The sequence below is a fragment of the Taudactylus pleione genome, unplaced genomic scaffold (assembly GCF_031769625.1).
Source record: "Taudactylus pleione unplaced genomic scaffold, aTauple2 ptg000005l, whole genome shotgun sequence".
In the NCBI taxonomy this organism is placed as follows: Eukaryota; Metazoa; Chordata; class Amphibia; order Anura; family Myobatrachidae; genus Taudactylus; species Taudactylus pleione.
The window spans coordinates 23047388-23067429 of NW_028284408.1; the positions used below are offsets into that span (position 1 = coordinate 23047388).

The 20042-nt window shown below is 45.2% G+C and overlaps 1 protein-coding gene across 1 annotated transcript; it reads left to right on the forward strand.

The window, feature by feature from the left end:
* The first annotated feature begins 3782 nt into the window (after nucleotides 1–3782).
* On the forward strand, nucleotides 3783–16223 carry SPMIP11 (sperm microtubule inner protein 11). Its single transcript, XM_088448038.1, has 4 exons — nucleotides 3783–3913; nucleotides 4191–4298; nucleotides 11770–11914; nucleotides 16043–16223. The coding sequence occupies exons 1-4, from the start codon at nucleotides 3841–3843 to the stop codon at nucleotides 16089–16091; spliced, it is 375 nt and encodes a 124-aa protein (XP_088304164.1). The 5' UTR covers nucleotides 3783–3840; the 3' UTR covers nucleotides 16092–16223.
* The last annotated feature ends 3819 nt before the right edge of the window (nucleotides 16224–20042 follow it).

Below are 20042 nucleotides of genomic sequence, written 5' to 3' on the forward strand. Positions count from 1 at the left end.
GTGAACTGGACACTATGCTGCCAGAAGCTACATCTTGCTGTCACTGGCTGGATCAAACAGCAGTAAAGCACAAACACTCATGAACTTAGGGCTATACAGTGGTAATCCATCAGCCAGGATTACTGCAATGCTGGGAGCAGTCCCCACCCTCCTTTGTGTTCCCTGTTGTGATCTTATCTTTGTGAGCCTGAAAAAGTTAATTTTTAATTACATCCTTTCGTTTTTACAGGGCAGACCTGGGTTCAGTGTGAATGGGGCCAACCCAGCAATAACCCAGGTCAAAGGTGCAGTGTGAAAGGGGTCTGACCCGGGTCGAGCCAAATCCGACCCGGATTCAAAATCCCAAGTCAGAGTCGGGTTTGCGATGTGAAAGGGGTATAACGATGGGGAAAATTACCGAAAGTTGGGGCAGTTTATTCCCTTACACGCTGGGGGCACATCGCTACATCCCCTCTTGGGGGGGACAAAGCGGGCCCTGTGACTGTCATAATTCAGTTAAACTCAAAATTGGAGTTAGAGCAACTGCCAGGGATGGGTACGAGGAACTGACATACTAGTTACCTGGTTTCCACCATGGCATCATATTAATGGTACAAAATATAGCAGTATGAACAAAGAAAATAAGATACCTCCTAACATGCAGGTGAATAAATTTGTGGCCCCCTGCTCACGCGGAAGGCATTCGTTTGAAAAGGGGAGTGACTGTCTGATGTGCGATTAATAGAAAGCACTTCCAATTGGACGCTAATTTGCATACAAGTGGACTAGAGGGTGGTGGATTTACTGGGAGGCTGCAGTCCCTAGTTAAAATCTGACACTAATTATCACCCACATTTAGTAGAGACTTTATGGGCCAAATGTAATAGACTGTGAGTTGTGGCAAGTGCCGAGATTTCTATGATTCAGCTTCAGGATCTAAATTGGCTAACTTTTTGAATTGCTGCTTTAAATCTTGTTCCTAAAGAGTAAAAATCTCCACACTTGCCAGAACTCAGAGGCTATTACATTTGGCCCACATTGTATTAATGGACCTTATGCTATATTACTCTTCCTCAACAGCAATTGAATCATACTTACCTTCTTTCCTGGAAGGTGCGGGAGACTCCTGATTTTTTGGGTAGTTCTTTGCACCCCCAAAACAGTGGGTGGGTCTCCCGCATCCCACCCACTTCCTAGTGATGTGGGCAGGATGGGGAAATAATACTGGGAATAGTGGCTCCGTAGGGAGGGGGCGAGGCTAAAATTACACAAACCTCCCCTACAGACGGAGCAGCGATTTGCGGCATTTTACCATGATGGGACGATGCCTAATGAAATAAAGAGACCGCCACATCCCCAAAGTGGTCAGCTGCATTTCCCATCCAGGCTTCTCCCCAAGAGGAGAATTTAAAATTAGGTATGATTTGAATGCTGTAGGAGTAACTTCTCTGTTTGTCTTCCTTGCACCAGCACCATGTGTGCGGAGGGGAGGTTTGGAAAGAATGAAGGGAAGAAGAGGTAGGTGGTCCTTGTGGGATGAACAGGCACCAGAAAATACATTATTTGGGCTGCATAAATAAGCCCAGCTACACAGATTTCAACCCCAGGTTCCCAACAGCCACATTCCACCTCTCCAGTGGTTGGTCCCATGGGAAAGGCAAGCCACCAGGAATCACAGCCATTGTGGGGCCCCACATTTGACCATCATTATCCTCAATAACCATGGGGGACCTATGTTCAAGCCCTAGGTCCCTGACATTCTATTATATAACTTTTAATATTTTTTTCTGCCTTATATTCATTAATCACGTATTACAGGTATTATTTTAGCGGTTTACTGTATTCTTGATTTCCCAGTTCCCATAACCCCACACACAAACACTCAATGCAACACTTTTTCTCTAATCAATAAAATGTAAAATCGGATTTGCATGTTGTAATGTTGTATTCAGTGTGTATTCTGCCCCAGGCGGTACAGACAGTACAAGCAGGGTGAGAATAAAGTTTGTGTGGGGGCAGAGCAGGATTAATTGCCCCCACCAGCCTTTGATTGCAGTTGTACAAATGGAAGAGAGGGAACATGGAGTATGAGTAGAGGGGGAGGGGTGGTACACGGCACTGTACAGTCAGTAGGGACAGCCATCGGAGGCATCTACCCCTTGTGACTGTCCCCAGTGCTGCAGTGCAGTATTTAATAGCCCATTATATCCCTGCATCTGTCCCCGATGCTGCAGTGCAGATTGTATTACCCCCATCCTACCCCCTGTATCTGGCCCCACTGATGCAGTACAAAATGTATAACCCCCATGCACTCCCACTTGTAGCCCCCACAACTTTTAGGATAAGGGGTTTGGGCGGGGGCTACACCATGACAGGCCCTTCCTCCTGCAGTGCAGAGCGCTGAAGGGATGGGAGCCGGGAGTGATAGGTCCTTCCATGACAGGTTCTTTCTCCTACAGAGCGGTGAGGGGATGGGCGCATGGAGTGATGCCAGAGACGGGAGGGGGTGTGACAGAGGGCAGGGAGCTGCTGATGATGCTGGCGCTGCTGAGATGATGGAACGCAGCCCTGGCGGACTCCTGCACCTCTGCCCTGAGCGCAGCACTGGCGGCCATGAGGCTACAAGCTCCAGGAACCGCAGGGACCGCTGAGGAGCAGTAGATAGGGAGCACTGTTGACTCCAGGTGTTTATGAGTGGGGACTGCAAAGAGAGATATGATGGGGACTGCTGACAAAAAATGTAAGGACTCATGATAGAAAGAAAATGGGGACTGCTGATAGAGATAAGTAACAACTGATGACATAGAGAACACGGAGACTGCTGATAGCAGGTAAAAACTTCTGATAGAGAGACCACGTCTAGAAATTTTTCCAGGGCCACCAGCTCTGAATCAGGGCAGAGTTTTTTTTTTTTCCTGCCCGCTCGCTAAACTGTGGGTGCCCACCCACAGCTTGTGTGAGCGGGCTGGAGATGATCGCGATTATCGCGACCATCGGCATTGTGAGGAGACCCTGTGGTAGGGTCTCAGCACTCGCAATGCCGAGTGGACTTCCTGCTCTAATAGAGCAGGAAGTCCACTACTGACATCACGAGTGATGTCAGTAGGGTTGCCCACAAATGGCAGGCGTTCCTTCTGGAACGCCTCCATTTGTGCAGCCACCCCCCCTACCCGCCTACAAAACGGAGCGTGCTGTCAATCAACATTGACAGCAGCCCCGTTTTGTTGGGAGCCCTGGAGTGAGTGAAGTTCTCTCTCTACGGGGCTCGCGCACGCGCGTGCGCACTGGGCCACCATCGACCCGCTTGCGGGCGAGTCTGAATCAGGCCCTTAGTTCCCAATCCGCCCCTGAATGTGATGTGTAGCCATGCTCCGTTTAGGTGTGCGTGCCCAGGGCTTGCACACAAGGACATGGTCGCCGTATCCCAAATGTTGACCATTAAGGCCCCCCCATACTTAAATTCCCCGGGCCCCCCAAAGATTAAATCCAGCTCTGTCTGGGGGTCCTGGCCACAGTTTTGGAATAATTGGTGCTGCTGCCTATAGCACCAAGCTCTCTCACCCTGGCCTAGTTGCATCTCCGGTAACTACTCCCTTAATACCTCTCACACTCCCAACTCATGTGGCCAACTCATGTTACCGCCTTGTGCTGTTGGTGTTGGGGGGGTACATTTAGTTTGTGGCCCCTGTTGTGTGCGGCTCCCGCCGGTATCTGAGTACACAGGGATATATAAGGACAGTGCGCATCGGTCACTATAGAGGGCGCTCAGTCATGCTGCATTAGCTCTAACGCGGGTTCCGGTCCTCTTCCTGCTGTCGCCATGGTAACGACGGACGCTGCCTGAGTCGCTGCTGCTGCCTTATGGCTTTCTTCGGGATCACAGCACTCGGGTATCAGGCTCCTTTCCGAGCCGCCCAAACTTCAGGAGATCCCCGTGAGAGAGAAGTAGTCATGTAGCTGCACAGTACATAGCATAGCAGACATCCTATATATACTATTTATGTTATCCCCACCGGGACCACCTCGGTGTTGCAGCTACTGTTTAAGCTGCATCGTATTTATATTTAATTCCTGACAAACAATAAACTACAACCACCTTATTACCTTCTAGTTATATGTTTTAGTATTGTGCTGTTGTTGCAGACTATTGTTTATGATAATATTATAATCATTTGCTTTTACATATTACACATTTTCTTACTGATTTTTAGGAGAAAATGGAAAAAATGCCATAAAGCTTCCTGAGCTCGATCCCCTGTCTTCATACGTCAGTTGTGGGAAGTATCATGAGAGAGTAAGACGCCAACAAGATCTGAGGAGTGAGTATACTGTATGTAAAAGAGCAATGAATACAGCAGGCGCTGGGCCAGATACCATGGGCCTGATATACAGATGTACACTATTCCAATGTTTACATGGTTGAGCAATAATCTGCAATCTGCGCATGCATCTGAGGCGCCTGAGTTAAGGTACATTGGAGCAGATGTATGAAGCTTTGGGAAGTGACAAAGTGGAGAGTGATAAATGACCAACCAATCAGCTCCCAACTGTCATTTTTCAAACACAGCCTATAACATGACAGTTGGGAGCTGAGTGGCTGGTCAGTTATCACTCTCCACTTTGTCACTTCCCAAAGCTTCATACATCTGCCCCATTATCATAGTGGCTTGCAGCAACTATTTACTTGCGCTGTGATTGACAGTTGGAGTGTTTGTGGGATGTAACGGAGTGGTGGCAAATAATGCAGGCATGTCACAACCATTTTCGGGGCGCGTCCCATACATTAGGGAGTATACGATTACCTGCGGTATTTGGAAAAACTGCCTTTTATGGTCATTATCGGGCTATCCAATTATAACCCATTTTTTAAGTGCGTAAATTACAGTTTCTTGCCTGAAAATACATAGGTCCGCGGCTTTTCGCTAATCCTATGTAATTTTGCTGCTGTGCTAGCCGGAAAAAAGCCTACATATCTAGGATTTGGTTTTGCCTGCCTGGGGCAGGCAACACAAAACCCCCATTGAGTTCCGGCATCGGGGCTAATTGGATAGCCCCGTCAGCGGTAATTAGCCACTGCAAATTTCCACGGCTAATAGGATACAGCCCTGTGTCTGTGATCCCGTACGCAGTGGTTCTGGCTTCTCAGTACACAAGGCCATTCTGTACGACTATTGGACTACTCAGAACTGCAATAATGAAATGATCTGCAACCGATACTAGGTCTTCACATGCCAATGCTTGGAACACCGATGCTTGGATTTGCAACACTACAGGTCGGCGCCTCAATAGAAATCCTGCAAAAGTAGGCATCACCAAGGCACAGTAAGGATGTGGCCATGGTGAGCGGAACAAATGTCCCACTTTTCCATGAGTAGGGACAAATTGGCAGGACAGCCTCTTTAAATCAGGAGAGTTAGCGCCTGATTCAGAGCCACTCGTAAGCGGCAGCTCGTTCGCTCCGAGCGATGTTTGCCCAACTGCGCATGCGTACGGATCGTTATACGCATGCGCGAACCAGTCAGTGCGGCCGAAATTCATGTGTTCGCAAAATAGCGATTGCCTGCTATTTTGAGTGACAGAAGGAGGCGTATGTGGGTGGTAACAGGGGAAGGTGCTTGAAAACGGGGAGTGGAAATCCGTTCGCAGGCGTGCTTAAAGGTCAAAACGGGCGTTTTAAGGGAGTGCATAATTAATCCAGCAGCGTCATTGACCACGTCACTTGGTTTTTTTTAACTCAGAACTGCTCGCAAAATAGTGGTTGAAAAAACCAGCCACAAGAATAGCGAGCAGTTCAGACGCTGTTCGATGTACTCGATTAATCAAATAAATAGCGGACATGACGTATGGTGCGAGCGGCTAGGGGGCGTATTTTTCAAATTTACGTTCGCATGTTTTGCTCGCTCGTTCAGACTTAGAGGCGTGAACAGACCGCAAAGTGCGAACGGTTCATTTGAATAGCCACCCCTTTCTAGAAAACGAACGACCGCAAATAGCGAGCGGCTCTGAATGAGGGCCTTAGTTGGGAAGTGTGTTGTTCAAAGTGTGTTCACTAGGGATGGAGGAGCACATTTATTTTATTAACCTTCATCTCCTGCATGTATATTGTGCTTTGAAGTAGGTATAGAAAAAACACCCTGTAACCAGTTAATCCAGAATGTTTTACTGCAGCACAGAATATCTCAGGGGCTTAGCATTCCCGCTAAATTATTTCAGATGGAAACCCCACCCTGAACTCAAAAAGTAACAATAATTGGAAAAACCAATCATCAGTACAGTGATTCCTTTGTGGGGCACTCTTTTGTACATAAATGATTTGTTAGTATAATTACACATGTTTGCGTTTGTATGGTGGTATTCTGAGTATATCTCCAGTTACGGGAATATGGGTGTTAATGGACAGCAACTTGGAGGTTGCTCACAGTCTAATCTGGAAATGGGTGTGTAGTGGGCATGTATGCAGAGTTGCAGTGCCATTCTGAGTTGGGGACACGCATCTTTCAAATGAATCTTCTGCACTCAACATGACCTGGTATAACTGCAGATGATCGTTATAACTGCTACCCTTGCCGTCAGATGTATTGGAAGTGATGCAACTGGTAACAGTTGCAGTAGTTCCCAGCTATTTCTAACACGTAATGCAACAACAGTCAGGCCTATTGTTTCTAGGGAGCTGCATGTGACAGGGTAAGTGTCACGGTCTGCACAGGAGGATCTCCTTCTGAGGAGCTGAAAGCTGAGGTCCCGGGTTGAGAAAGGAATCGAAGGCGAGGGGCCTGGATGTATGTCCTCCTCATACACAAATACTGGATGTTGACGAGTCCTGACCAAAGGCGCGGAGTCTAACCTACTGAGAGGTGTTCACCAGTGACCCCTCCAAGCGGGATATGAGTATTTAAGCTGCACCCAGCAAGCAGGTTGTGGCCCTTTGGTCAGGTATCCGATACAAGTGGGAGGAACGTAACACAGAGGAGGCCCAGGAGAATATACTTCAGTGTGAAGCACTAGTGAGAACCCTGTACCCTCTTGGTACTGTATTGGCATGATGGAGTAACTTCCCGGAATAGTATACTGGAGGGGAATGGATAAGGCCCACTGCGGACCTAGACGCACCACTGGCACAGGAGAGTGACACTTGTGTTGTACTGAGTACACTGGTTGAAAACCCAGACACACCGCTGGCATAGGAGAATGACACTTGTGTTGTACTCGGGTGGTGTACTGAGTACATGGGCTGGGAACCCAGACACACCGCTGGCACAGGAGAATCACTTTGAAGAGTAGAGACGGAACACCAGAGATGACTTGTGAGAGGAAAGGAGGAAGGAACCTGGAACGAAGTAACAGCAAGTATTCACCAGTAGTAACGACGTTGCGCAGGCAACTTCCTGTTGTCCGAAGCCCAGTTATATACCCTAAGGTAGCAGTCCATTGGAGGATAGCGTTAGCGGACAGCAACCACGCTACCATTGGGTAAAGGATCAGTCAGGTGATAACGACTGTCATGGCTGCGCCCATGACAGCAACCACAGTAACCAAGTTACCAGGCAGCACATGGAAGTCCAAGTGATCCTAAGGTATAATCCTCAGCACATCACTCGCCGCCGCACCAGACGTCTGACCGCTTGAGAAGACAGGGAAAGTCGGCGCTGGGGTGAGTACCGGCCGATCCTAGGCCGTAACCTGACAGTAAGTGTCATTATGTCAGGGAGGAATAGAGGTAAGCGGAAGGCCACAATCTGAGTATTTGGTATTGGAAGGCATAGGGTCTCTACATAAAATACAGAATAGCATTGCCAAGCCCCTTGTCAGTACCTATATGGAAAAAATGCGGTGACACACCCGCCTCTATCTTTTGAACTCATTTTAATGAAAGCCTGTCCCCAACAGGAACAGCTAGGTCATATGTAATCCATAAAACATACAATTATTACTTCATAATACATTCTAAGTTGTTATTCTTCTTACAAAATTAGTAGTTAATTGACATTTTATAAATCCAGGATGCACAACCTTTTAATACAATATTACACCCATGGTGTTTTTTTTTTTTCATACTCGCCACTTGTCACTCACTTGTTTTTCTAGAGATAATACTACAGTGTTACAACATAAATAAATCATGCTGAGCAGGTGTAAACTCAATAACTAAATAACAGTAGTGTGCTGTGCTGTGCGTGCAAATCCCAAGTTCAAGCTGTTCTATTATGTCAATCTCTGACAATTTATATTATGAGGTCACGCACAGGGGAATCAGTATTAAATACCGCCGGCCTCTGCATCGACTCCCGGCAACAGCAGCCCGACAGATGGACAGATCCCGGCAGCGGCAGCCTGACAGTGCTGGAAATCCTGATCGTCCTCAGGTAAGCATATACTAACCTAACCCTAACCCTCCTATGGGGTGCCTAACCCTAACCTCCTCCCCAAGTGCCTAACCCTAACCCCCCCCTTCCCCGCTTCCTAAACCTAAGTCCCCCGGGGGGGTGCCTAACCCTCCCGGGGGGGTGCCTAACTCTAAGTCCCCCCCGGGTGCCCTAAACCTAATCCTCCCCCCCGCGGCTGTCCGCTCGCGGCGCCTGGCATCCCTTCGATCGGGATGCCGGGCGCCTGTCTCCCGGCGTCGGGAAAATGACAGCCATCTAGATATAGACGCCTGTCATTTAACCCACGCCGGGATAAAGCAGTCGGGAAGCCGGCTGTCGGGATCACGGCAGCCGGTTTCCCGATTGCATTCCCGCACAGGGCCATATTAATGTATGGGCACACTGGGCAGCTGCCCAGGGCCCCACAATTATAGGAGCCCATCTTGTACCCATAAATGGGGCTGCACCAACTTGTACCGGGTGTTGGCAGACAAAGCCCTCCCCCTTCTGATCTCTATAGCAGCACTGCAGGAAAAGACTCCCACAGCACTCCTGAAGTGACAGGCTGACAGGCGTCTCCTCTGTGGTTCTCTGCACTGACGCTGACATGATGACGTCAGCTCCAGTATAGAAGGACAGAGGAGTCACCACGTGCCGGCAGCACCGCAGGTAAGAAGACAGCGCAGCTGGTACCTACAATTATTTTTTTTAAGAAAAACAGTTAACAGGAAGAATTGGGAGCCCCCCTGTATACTACAGCATACTTAGTATCAATGGATGATGGGGAGCTGGATCCCTGACTGATGCCTCATGTTATATATCCCTGGATAACACCCCAGCAGCAGCAGTGACCCAGGAACTAGCAGCCCTCACACATGTCAGCCCTCGCACATGTCAGCCCTCGCACATGTCAGCCCTCGCACATGTCAGCCCTCGCACATGTCAGCCCTCGCACATCTCAGCCTCGCACATCTCAGCCCTCGCACATCTGAGCCCTCGCACATCTCAGCGCTCGCACATCTCAGCCCTCGCACATCTGAGCCCTCGCACATCTCAGCGCTCGCACATCTCAGCCCTCGCACATCTCTGCCCTCGCACATGTCAGCCCTCGCACATGTCAGCCCTCGCACATGTCAGCCCTCGCACATGTCAGCCCTCGCACATGTCAGCCCTCGCACATGTCAGCCCTCACACATCTCAGCCCTCACACATCTCAGCCCTCACACATCTCAGCGCTCTTTCACTATCTCATAATGAGAATTAAATGTTTGTGGTTTTTTAGGCTTATAATGTTCAAAAGTTACTGTTGATTAATCCTCGCTTTACATCATGTTTCTTATGTTTAAACGTTGATTTTGTTGAAAGTACCTATAAATCTAAAGGTTTAATTTTATTGACCGTTTACAATTTTCATTCCCGTGAATGGGTGGGTAGTAGCCCCAGTGCATTGCTTTGCCCAGGGCCTACAATGCTGTTAAGGTGGCTCTGGTCACACAATACGTGGTATATATGATTTCAATTAGTCCACGGGTATGGATGGATTGTTATTCTCAGCTGTGAGCTAAAATGGCAATGCAGCCTATGAGGGGTATTCAATATGGGAGCGAAAAGTCCGTGCTGGACTTTTCGCTCCACATCGGAGATTTTTCTGGGATAAAGTATCGGGCGCGCGCCCGCTTTATCTCAGTATTCAATATAAAAGCTCCGAAAACGGCGAACTGCGAAGTGGGATCTGCGTAAAAAAGCTAATTTTTCCTTGAATAAATTGTAGGATCCCCCTAAAGTTGTAAAAACATGGGGGATCACTATGGGTACCCCCGTTTTAGCCTGCAAATGAAAGTCGGGGATTTAAATAGCCGCAGCAGGTGTTTTTTCCCGACATTGAAGAAGTGTTGCAGAAGAGCACTTAGGTTATTTTTTTCGTTTTTTTAAGTGGTCCCATCAAATTTGGGGTACATATTTTTATATCCCTAAAGTAAGTTTTAAAAAATTCTGCAACTATGCACCTGCCGCTAATAGCCTTTTCTAGAATACACCTGCCGCATACTTGCAGAATAGCCCTGAACCTATTTCCCTATTTTTAAACACTTTTTTCACATTTTTTTTTTTCTTCACCCCAATTTTTAAATTCATTTTTTTAGGGTATCCCTATTTTTTTTTTAAACTTTTTTTGACACAGTTATTTTTAAAATGTTATTCCCAGGGATGCAGGATATTTTTTTTAAGCCTGCACCCCTAAACCCCAATTCTGCACTTTTTTTCGCCACCTATTCAGTGGTGAAAAGTTATCCCTGTTTTTTTTCAAAGACTTTTCAAACCTGCGAAAAGTCTTTGAAATTGAATACGGTATAAAACCAAAACCAGCGAAAATGACGTCATTTTTTGCGATAATTTAGCAAAAAATGACTTTTCGCTCCATATTGAATACCCCTATATATGTGAAATGTAATGTAGCTCTTGGCTTCACACCTTATAGAGTGAATAATCAGGTCTCAACTCAATCTTCCCCTTAACCTGGTATCTCCAACTTGTCTCTGTTACGTGAAGCGAAGTGCTGGATTACATTGAATTTATTGGTTGCAGTGCCACTGTAAGCAGTGGTGGTGGCACGGTGGGAGCTGGGTATAGTGAGAAACAGATTATCTTTGTTAGTGTCTTTGGCATCCAAGTCTATGGTATTGCAGGTCGACATATGCTATACTCCTATCTGAAAGGATAAAAATGTTAATCCACCAGTTGACAGGGAAGCCGGCAAGGGTTAAATAACAGGCGGCGAGATCCCGATGCCTATCATTTTACCTACGCCAGGAGCCCGACGCCCGGCATCCCAATCGAAGGTAAGCCAGGCACGGAGGGGGTGGGTTAGGGTAGGGGCTCCCAGAGGGGACTTAGGGTTAGGCACCCTCCAAGGAGGGTTAGGTTTAGGCTAGGGGAAGGGGGAGTTAGGGTTAGGCACCCCCGGGGGATGTTAGGGATAGCCAACCCCCCCCCCCGGGAGACTTAGGTTTAGGCAGCGGGGAAGGGGGGTTTAGGTTTAGGCACTTAGAGGGGGTTAGGCACTTGGGGGGGAGGTTAGGGTTAGGCACCCCTAAGGGAGGGTTAGGGGGGTGGTTAGGTTAGTTTACACTTAACTTTAGCGCAGTCGGGATCTTCACCTCTGCCGGGCTTCCGCTGTCGGGGTTTGAACCGCCGGCCATGCATGTACCACATCAATATATGCAGTTGCACAAAAATATGTCCGTGACATCATGAAACCACATTTGTTCTATGGGACAGCAGTTCTGAAGCTTTGCAAATGAACACCTTTATTTAAATGGTATAATTCTAGATTAAATATAGACCAAAACTAGAGTGTCATGTTATGTTCAGTAAACAATGAACAATGATTTCCCTTGTAGTGAGTTTGTTTATTCATGTTGTGTTTCAGCTCCGAAACAGACTCAGCGAATTCCTCTGACAACTGCCCAGCAGTATGGTTGGTGGCTGCCACAGGAGCCCAAGGGGAAAGTTGATAACGTCTGTCCTTGGACTCAGAACATACGACACCCCATGATAAATAGCCCCATGACCAGGTTAGCCATAGTTTATCCTTTCAGAGAAGCATAGTAGTTAGAAAAGATGATATAAGGCACAAAATCACTCTCCTCCTACGTGTATAAAATAGCATTGAGAAATTGTATTTTACTATCATTTTTAATATCAAACATCTGTCAATGTGCAATTTACAATGGAACTTGGACTAAAGCATCTCATTGTATTACACCCTCATCTATTAAACCCTCAATCAATCCACTCCCTGATACATATCCGACCTCATTTCTGTCCACACTCCTCCTTGTCCTCTCCCCTCCTCCACCGACAGCTGCCTCCCCTCTGGCCTGATTGCCTCCTCTCACTCCCACATCCAATACCCTCATTCTCCTATAGTGGTAGGCTCATACAATCTTGCACAGGTGTATTAACCCTGTACAGCTCCCTCGCCACCTCCTGCTAATAAAACCTGTACCATTTTTCTGAAGTTATCACCCGGAAGATGGTACCTCCTGCAGATTAAGTAGGGGCGACCCACTGCTGGCACACTGTGGTGATCTATTCTGGATGTAGGGTGTGCGGTGCAGTGCCACCTTTGACCCAGGGGTTCATGTGTACTGCACACCCTGCACCCTTTATGAATACGCCACTGCCATCTTGGGTTTGAGTATTTCCTACATCAGGGATCGGCTCCAGCAATCACACATAACTTTTACCAAAAATGTTTACTAGGAAAGTTGTTTATTTTATATGACATTGGTGCATAGTATATCTGCATGGGGTAAACCCAAGAAATGAAAGCTTGGTAGCCATGGATGTACAATTTAAGGTATGAGATGGGAACATTCTTACCAGTAACAGAAAAAAAAATTAACTTCAACCTTCTCTAAATTACAACTTTTGCAGTTCCCTCTCCTCATTCAAACTGTGTCAGGACTGTTAGCTCTCACGAGCAGGGCCCTTTTTCCCCCATGTGCTTTGCCTTCCCTCCCTTATACCATCACCTCCTCCCCACTGCCTACAACGGCATCTATCCCTTGGGTATTATGACTGCTGGTGCAGCAATGTTTATAAACCATGTCAATGCTCTGCAATGTTCTGTACTATTAGTATAAACAAAACAAAAAGCATAGTCACTATTTATGTCTACCTTGTAAGGTGCTGCGGACCCCTTCTGACACCATATTCATAAAGGATAACAATAATAATAATGACACGTCATGTTTTTTTTTTTTATTATCCATGGACTCACTGTTTTTTATCCATGGACTCACTGGGCCCCTTACATCCTTTTGCTATTGTTTGTGATTACAACATGTGATTTTTAATTCCCAGCATTGATTACACTAATTGCCCAAATTTGTATTGTGGCAAGATCAGGGTAAGGGTGCCATCTCCTGGGGTAAACAGTTGCATTTGTAATGCAGCAGCCAAGTAGTACACCAGTCCAAGGGCCTGATTCAGAGCCGCTCGTAAGCGGCTGCTCGTTCGTTCTGACCGATGTTCGCACATCTGCGCATGCGTACGGATTTTAATACGCATGCGCGAACCAGTCAGTGCAGCCGAAAATCGTTTGTTCGCTATATAGCGAATGCCTGCTATTTTGAGTGACAGAAGGAGGCGTATGTGGGTGGTAACAGGGGAAGGTGCTTGAAAACGGGGGTGTGGAATTAGATCGCAGGCGTGCTTAAAGGTCAAAACGGGCGTTTTAAGGGAGTGCATAATTAATACAACAGCGTCATTGACCACGTCACTTTTTTTTTTACTCCGAACTGCTCGCAAAATAGCGGTTGAAAAAACCAGCCACAAGAATAGCGAGCAGTTCATACGCTGTTCGATGTGCTCGATTAATCTAATAAATAGCGGACATGACGTAGGATGCGAGCGGCCAGGGGGCTTATTTTACAAAATTACAACCGCAAGTTTTGCTCGCTCGTTCAGACTTAGAGGCGTGAACAGACCGCAATTAACGAACGGTTCATTTGAATAGCCACCCCTTGTTTTAGAACGAACGACCGCAAATAGCGAGCGGCTCTGAATCAGGCCCCAAGTCCTTAGTACAAGTAACTGCAGCGTTTTTTTAGCTGCACAAAAATAAACGAAAACAAACGTAAATCCTGGTATGCACGGAACTAACAAACATAATGATTCCCTATCTCAGAGTGGAGGTACCTAACATCCCTCTCACAAAACAGAAGTCTTTAGCATAGCATGTAAATTCAGTAATCAGTCACTCTCAACAGGCCTCTGACCTGTTCCTCAGGCAGTGAGAGACAGACACACCTTTTATCAGCCTCTCACATATGGTTTGGCAATCAAGGCTGATAATCTGCTTTTTGTCTACCAGACAGAAGTTCAAAACCTGGGCCATATATATATATATCTCCCCTGGACAACCTTTCCAATGTTTTTGTCACATGTTTTTTCTCCTGTTTCGACATGTGGGGCGGAACACCTGTAGTCCCTAGGAACAACACATTTCCAGTGTTTTTGTCACAGTATGTATTTGTTAGTGAAATTGGCATATTATAATGCCAATATGCCACTTCCATGCAATAAGACCTTTAATTAGGCATTCAAGTTTCTAATATGACAGCGAGCTGCAAGCCTGTTCTGATCAAAATTCCCATGTTTTATTTGCTAGACACACAGATTTTCATTGCTATATATAACGCTTACAACAGCTGTCTTTCTGTTTTGTATACATATATGGCATTAATATTGCCACACTGCTGGTACCATGTACAATATAGGTAAGACTGAGCATTGATACTTTTCCAATAAAGTGGATAATAATGTCAGGCTACTCCTTTGCAGAATATGTATTCATTAATGGCTGCCTACACTGTTTCAGCTCATTCACCCAGAACAATAAATAATTCATTCCCAGTGAACTATAGTCATGAATTATAGAACAACTTTGTTGGTTATTGCCTTGTGAGAGGATGCTTGCAGTCAGGTGAAGATCATTGTAAATGCAATGTTTTGCTGAAAGATATCTTTATCTGAAACCTATAAATTTAAGACAGAAAATGGAAGTAAAATATTTTATGTCTGTTGGCTCTTATCTACATTATCTGGTTGGCAGATTATCAGACATTTAGGTCGATTTGGGCTACATATGTAAAAAATACATAGAGCGTGTGTTCTGCCCTATAAAGTAGTCTTAATGTAGTGTAATTGTCATTCATTGATATGGGGTTTCTTTTATGGGAAACTGTTTAATGAGGATGCACCTTTACCCCAGCAAGCTCATTGCAAAGCTTACCTTAAGAACACCTAGCATAGCATAGTAATTACGCTGGAATAGGGGTCGGTGAGACCTCCAACCACAGGCTGATTAGGTTAAGCATTCCAGATCCATAAAATTCATAGATATATTTTTATGCACACTAATACACATGATGTGATAAATACATATCCAATGCTGAAATGTGACTATTATAACAAGGCCAGTGCAATGTACCATTGCTCTCATGACTTGATTAAGGAGTAAGTGAGGTTTTAATGATTAGAGGAAACTGTAAAAGTTGTAATTAAGAGACGGCTAAAGTAAATTTCATTTTATTAATAAGAACGTATCCATCCCATATCTCAAATGGTGCTTCCATGGCTCCCAAGAGTAATCCTGGCCCTAGTGCTGTAATTCCTTGGGATTCCCCCCATGCCATTACACTATACTATATTTTAAAGCCTTAAATAAAAAATAAAACCACTGTCGAGTAGATTTAACCATGTGAAAACTGAGTGTTATGGTGCATACACACGGTCAGATTTTTCTTCAGATCTGAACGATAACGATTTTAAAAATCGTTCAATCGTTCATATCTGAAAGAAAAATCTGACATGTGTGCAACAATGAACGATGCGCATTCCCGATTGTCAGAGAACGATATCTGACATCTGATTTGTTTGCAGTCAGTTTTGTACGATTTCCATTCATTTTAATACAGGCTGAAATCTTTAAATCGTTTGCAGATCGTTTGCAAATCGTTCAGTCATTCAGTTGTTCAATCGTTCATCTGACATATCTGACCGTGTGTATGCACCATTATTGTAAATGATAGTATCAGTATTTTGTGATTGTCGGTGTGTATGATACACGGTGTGGTTTGTTTTTTGTTTTTTCATGATACAAATTATAACTCATCTGTTTAATTATCTTTTAGATTTGTGGACGAAATGGCGATAACTAACAAAGAATTCCGCTTGTTCTGACATGTGCCATGAAGAACGGATGACAGCACAATTCTTCCAGTCTGAAGTGCCATCTAGTCTATTCGTCAACACGCCAAATGTCTGTTGTGTATGGATATCATAAAAAGAAACTAATAAAATCTGAAAAATGTTTACATTTGAATCTAATATATTTGTTTTGCACATTTAAAAATAATGGGTCAAATAGGATTAGTTTAATACAACTGCTCAAAGAAATACAGTACATGAAACTATTCAGTTTTACATAATGCTGGCAGATATAACCAAGCATTTACCAGTGCGACATCATTATGGGAGTTAAGTGATCCTAGAAGACTGAGAGATGCACGCAATACGTTCTGCGGCTGGATCTCATGATTTTTAGCAACCTGTGCATGCATATAAGCTGAATACACAACTGAAAGTGATTACGGGTGATTCAGAGTACTACGGATATCAGTCGTATTTCTGCTTGCGGCTGAGTGTATGTAACTAGGGTGGCAATCGGGTCCTCCCACATAGGATAAGTGTTCTGTGGGCGTCTAGATGGAATTGCTGTCTATTCAGCGGTGATGCATCTACCTTCAGGTGTATCTCTTGCATCAAGGATAGGGCTGGTGCGCATGCAATAATTAAGGCTACTTTCACTAGCAGATGGATGGAGGCTTTACAGTCGCATAGACGTGGCTAACTGAATACAGAGAGAGATCCACATTTTTTTTCCCAAGTGGGCGCAAATGGGGACCATTTATGTGCAACTATGAATCCGGCCCGAGTCTGTCCTTGTGTTTGTATCCAGGTGTGTTTTGCTGGTCATAGTGTGATGGAACAAAATACTATCTCTGTATATAAAATAGAGTTCCCGGTTCTGGGGTTGTTTGGGCTAATTTCTTGAACCACTGGACGGATTATGACGGGGTTTTCACTATTCTACACAGTATTGGTTGAGGAAGGTTTAATAATCTGTGACAGAAGGGAGCCAAGCAGTGACTATTTTAGTGAAGCAGGTACAGGAAAAAAATATTAATCTTACACCAAGTCGAAGTAGTGTAGCTGCCCTTAGTGCTGAAACAGCCAAGTGAGAGCCAATCAGAAAAGCACTGTGCCCTTAGCACAGCTTAGCAGCAGCCTAGAGAGGAGAGTGAGCCAGGGACTGGAGCAGGATCATGTCTGAGGCAGACAGAGGGCCTGAATCAGCTTTGGGAATAGAGTTAGAAAGAGCAAGTAACTGCATCTTGGTAAAACCATGCTGCACTGCAGGTGGGGCAGATTTAAAATGTGCAGAGAAATTTAGATTTGGAGGGATGTGTCCAAAATGAAATTTTAATTCCAGTTTAAATATAAAACTGTCCAGCATTTGTAGGCAGTATTTACCCCACATGCAAAAGAAAGTATGTATTTGCACCCCTTCCATTGCAACATGGTTTGTCCAGGTACTCCAGCCAACACTCCTCCACCATGAAGTGCTTCCTCTCCAGCGTGATGTTCCCACTCAGCTACATGCCCGCGGTGAAGTTGGTGCTGATCTTGAACAGGGACGACAAGGAAGCTCAACAGGAAATACAGGGTACATTGTGCAAAGAGGACATTGCTTATTGCCATGTTCGGCAGCTGGAGAGGGGTGTGCATGGAGGCTGTGGAAATATGCACATGTGCCCCAACCCTGGGGATATGCTGCTGATAATTCTTTTTGGAAATTTGCCACTACTGTTCCTCTCAGATGTTGTTACCTGGATTCCAATAGCACAGCTTAGAAAAATTGTTTTAGGTAATTTGCTGTGAATCTGTGATGTTCTACTCCCCTCTCACCATTTGTTTATCTTAGACTTTATTGCATCCCAATTTAGTGTGTGTTGAGTACTAGGGGTGGGGTCTTAATCAGTGAGCACACAGACACGTTTGTAGCTATACTTAGTGATCAGGAAGACTGCATAGCTATAGACTGCTATAGTCAGTGTTAGATTCAAAGTGTTTGATTATAAGTGTACAGCCATGGCCAAAAGTTTTGAGAATGACACAAGTATTGGTTTCACAAAGTTTGCTGCTTCAGTGATTTTAGACCTTTTTGTCAGGTGTTACTATGGTATACTGAAGTCAAATTACAAGCGTTTCATAAGTGTCAAAGGCTTTTATTGACAATTACATTCAATTTATGCAAAGTCAATATTTGCAGTGTTGATCCTTTTATTTCAAGACCTCTGCAATTCCCCCTGGCATGCGGTCAATCAACTTCTGAACCACATACGGACTGATGGCTGCCCATTCTTGCCTAATCAGTGCTTGGAGTTTGTCAGAGTTTGTGGGTTATTGTTTGTCACCCGCCTCTTGAGGATTGACCACAAGTTCTCAATGGGATAAAGGTCTGGGGAGCTTCCTGGCCAAGGACCCAAAATTTCGATGTTTTGTTTCCCGAGCCACTTAGTTATCCCTTTTACCTTATGGCAAGGTGCTCCATCATGCTGGAAAAGGCATTGTTCGTCACCAAACTGTTCTTGGGTGGTTGGGAGAAGTTGCTCTTGGAGGATGTTTTGGTACCATTCTTTATTCATGGCTGTGTTCTTAGGCAAAATTGTGAGTGAACCCACTCCCTTGGCTGAGAAGCAACCCCACACATGAATGGTCTCAGGATGCTTTACTATTGGCATGACACAGGACGAAGAATTTTGGAGTATGGCCTGGTGTCAAGAAGAACAGCAAAGAAGCCACTTCTCTCCAGGATAAACATCAAGGACAGACTGATTTTCTTTAAAAGGTACAGGGATTGGACTGCTGAGGACTGGCGTAAAGTTATTTTCTCTGATGAATCCCCTTTCAGATTGTTTGGGGCATCTGGAAAAACACTTTTCCAGAGAAGGAAAGGTGCGTGCTACCATCAGTCCTGTGTCATGCCAACAGTAAAGCATCCTGAGACCATTCATGTGTGGGGTTGCTTCTCAGCCAAGGGAGTGGGCTCACTCACAATTTTGCCTAAGAACACAGCCATGAATAAAGAATGGTACCAAAACGTCCTCCAAGAGCAACTTCTCCCAACCATCCAAGAACAGTTTGGTGATGCACAATGCCTTTTTCAGCATGATGGAGCACCAAAACTAATTGGCTCGGTAAACAAAACATTGAAATTTTGGGTCCATGGCCAGGAGGCTCCCCAGTCCTTAATCCCATTGAGGTCAATCCTCAAGAGACAGGTGGACAAAAACCCACAAATTCTGACAAACTCCAAGCATTGATTAGGCAAGAATGGGCGACCATTAGTCAGTATGTGGCCCATAATTTGATTGACAGCATGCCAGGGGGAATTGCAGAGGTCTTGAAAAAGAAGGGTCAACACTGCAAATATTGACTCTTTACATAAACTTAAAGGCTTTTATTGACAATTACATTGACACTTATGAAATGCTTGTAATTTACTTCAGTATACCATAGTAACATCTGACAAAAAGGTCTAAAAACACTGAAGCAGCAAACTTTGTTAAAACCAATACTTGTGTTATTCTCTTAACTTTTGGCCATGGCTGTAATTACAATTTGATAACAGGGCCTAATTCACTAACGATCTCAACTGCGATTATGTACGCAATTGTTGTGTTCTGCGCATGCATTGCAGTAACTACGCAGACCCATCACAGAGTATTTGACAGGAAGTGCCTTTTGTGGGAGGTGACCAGAGCGGTCGTCGAAATGCAGGTGTGCCAGTGTGTTTGAACGCTGTTACATGGGCGTGCATAAATTATCCTCTGCGATGCCGTACGTAGCCTGAGCACTCATAACGTGCGATGAGGTTAGCTATTCCTGAGTAATGGGTCATTTTATCTTCAAATTTTAGGAACCGCAATGGGCACCAGGTTTGCCCTGAGTTATGCCAATTTGTTTATGGCATATTGGGAACATCTGAGCATAGAACCCATAAAGGAGGACGGGGCAAACCTGGTGTGCTGGTTTCGTTTTATTGATGATATTTTTTTCATGTGGCAT

What these genes read in the sequence shown, in the direction of transcription:
- SPMIP11 (XM_088448038.1), top strand. Translation starts at nt 3,841, where the DNA reads ATGGCTTTCTTCGGGATCACAGCACTCGGGTATCAGGCTCCTTTCCGA. An exon ending in CCAAACTTCAGGAGATCCCC is followed by an intron (nt 3,914 to 4,190) that starts GTGAGAGAGAAG and finishes ACTGATTTTTAG; the next exon opens with GAGAAAATGGAAAAAATGCC. An exon ending in ACGCCAACAAGATCTGAGGA is followed by an intron (nt 4,299 to 11,769) that starts GTGAGTATACTG and finishes GTTGTGTTTCAG; the next exon opens with CTCCGAAACAGACTCAGCGA.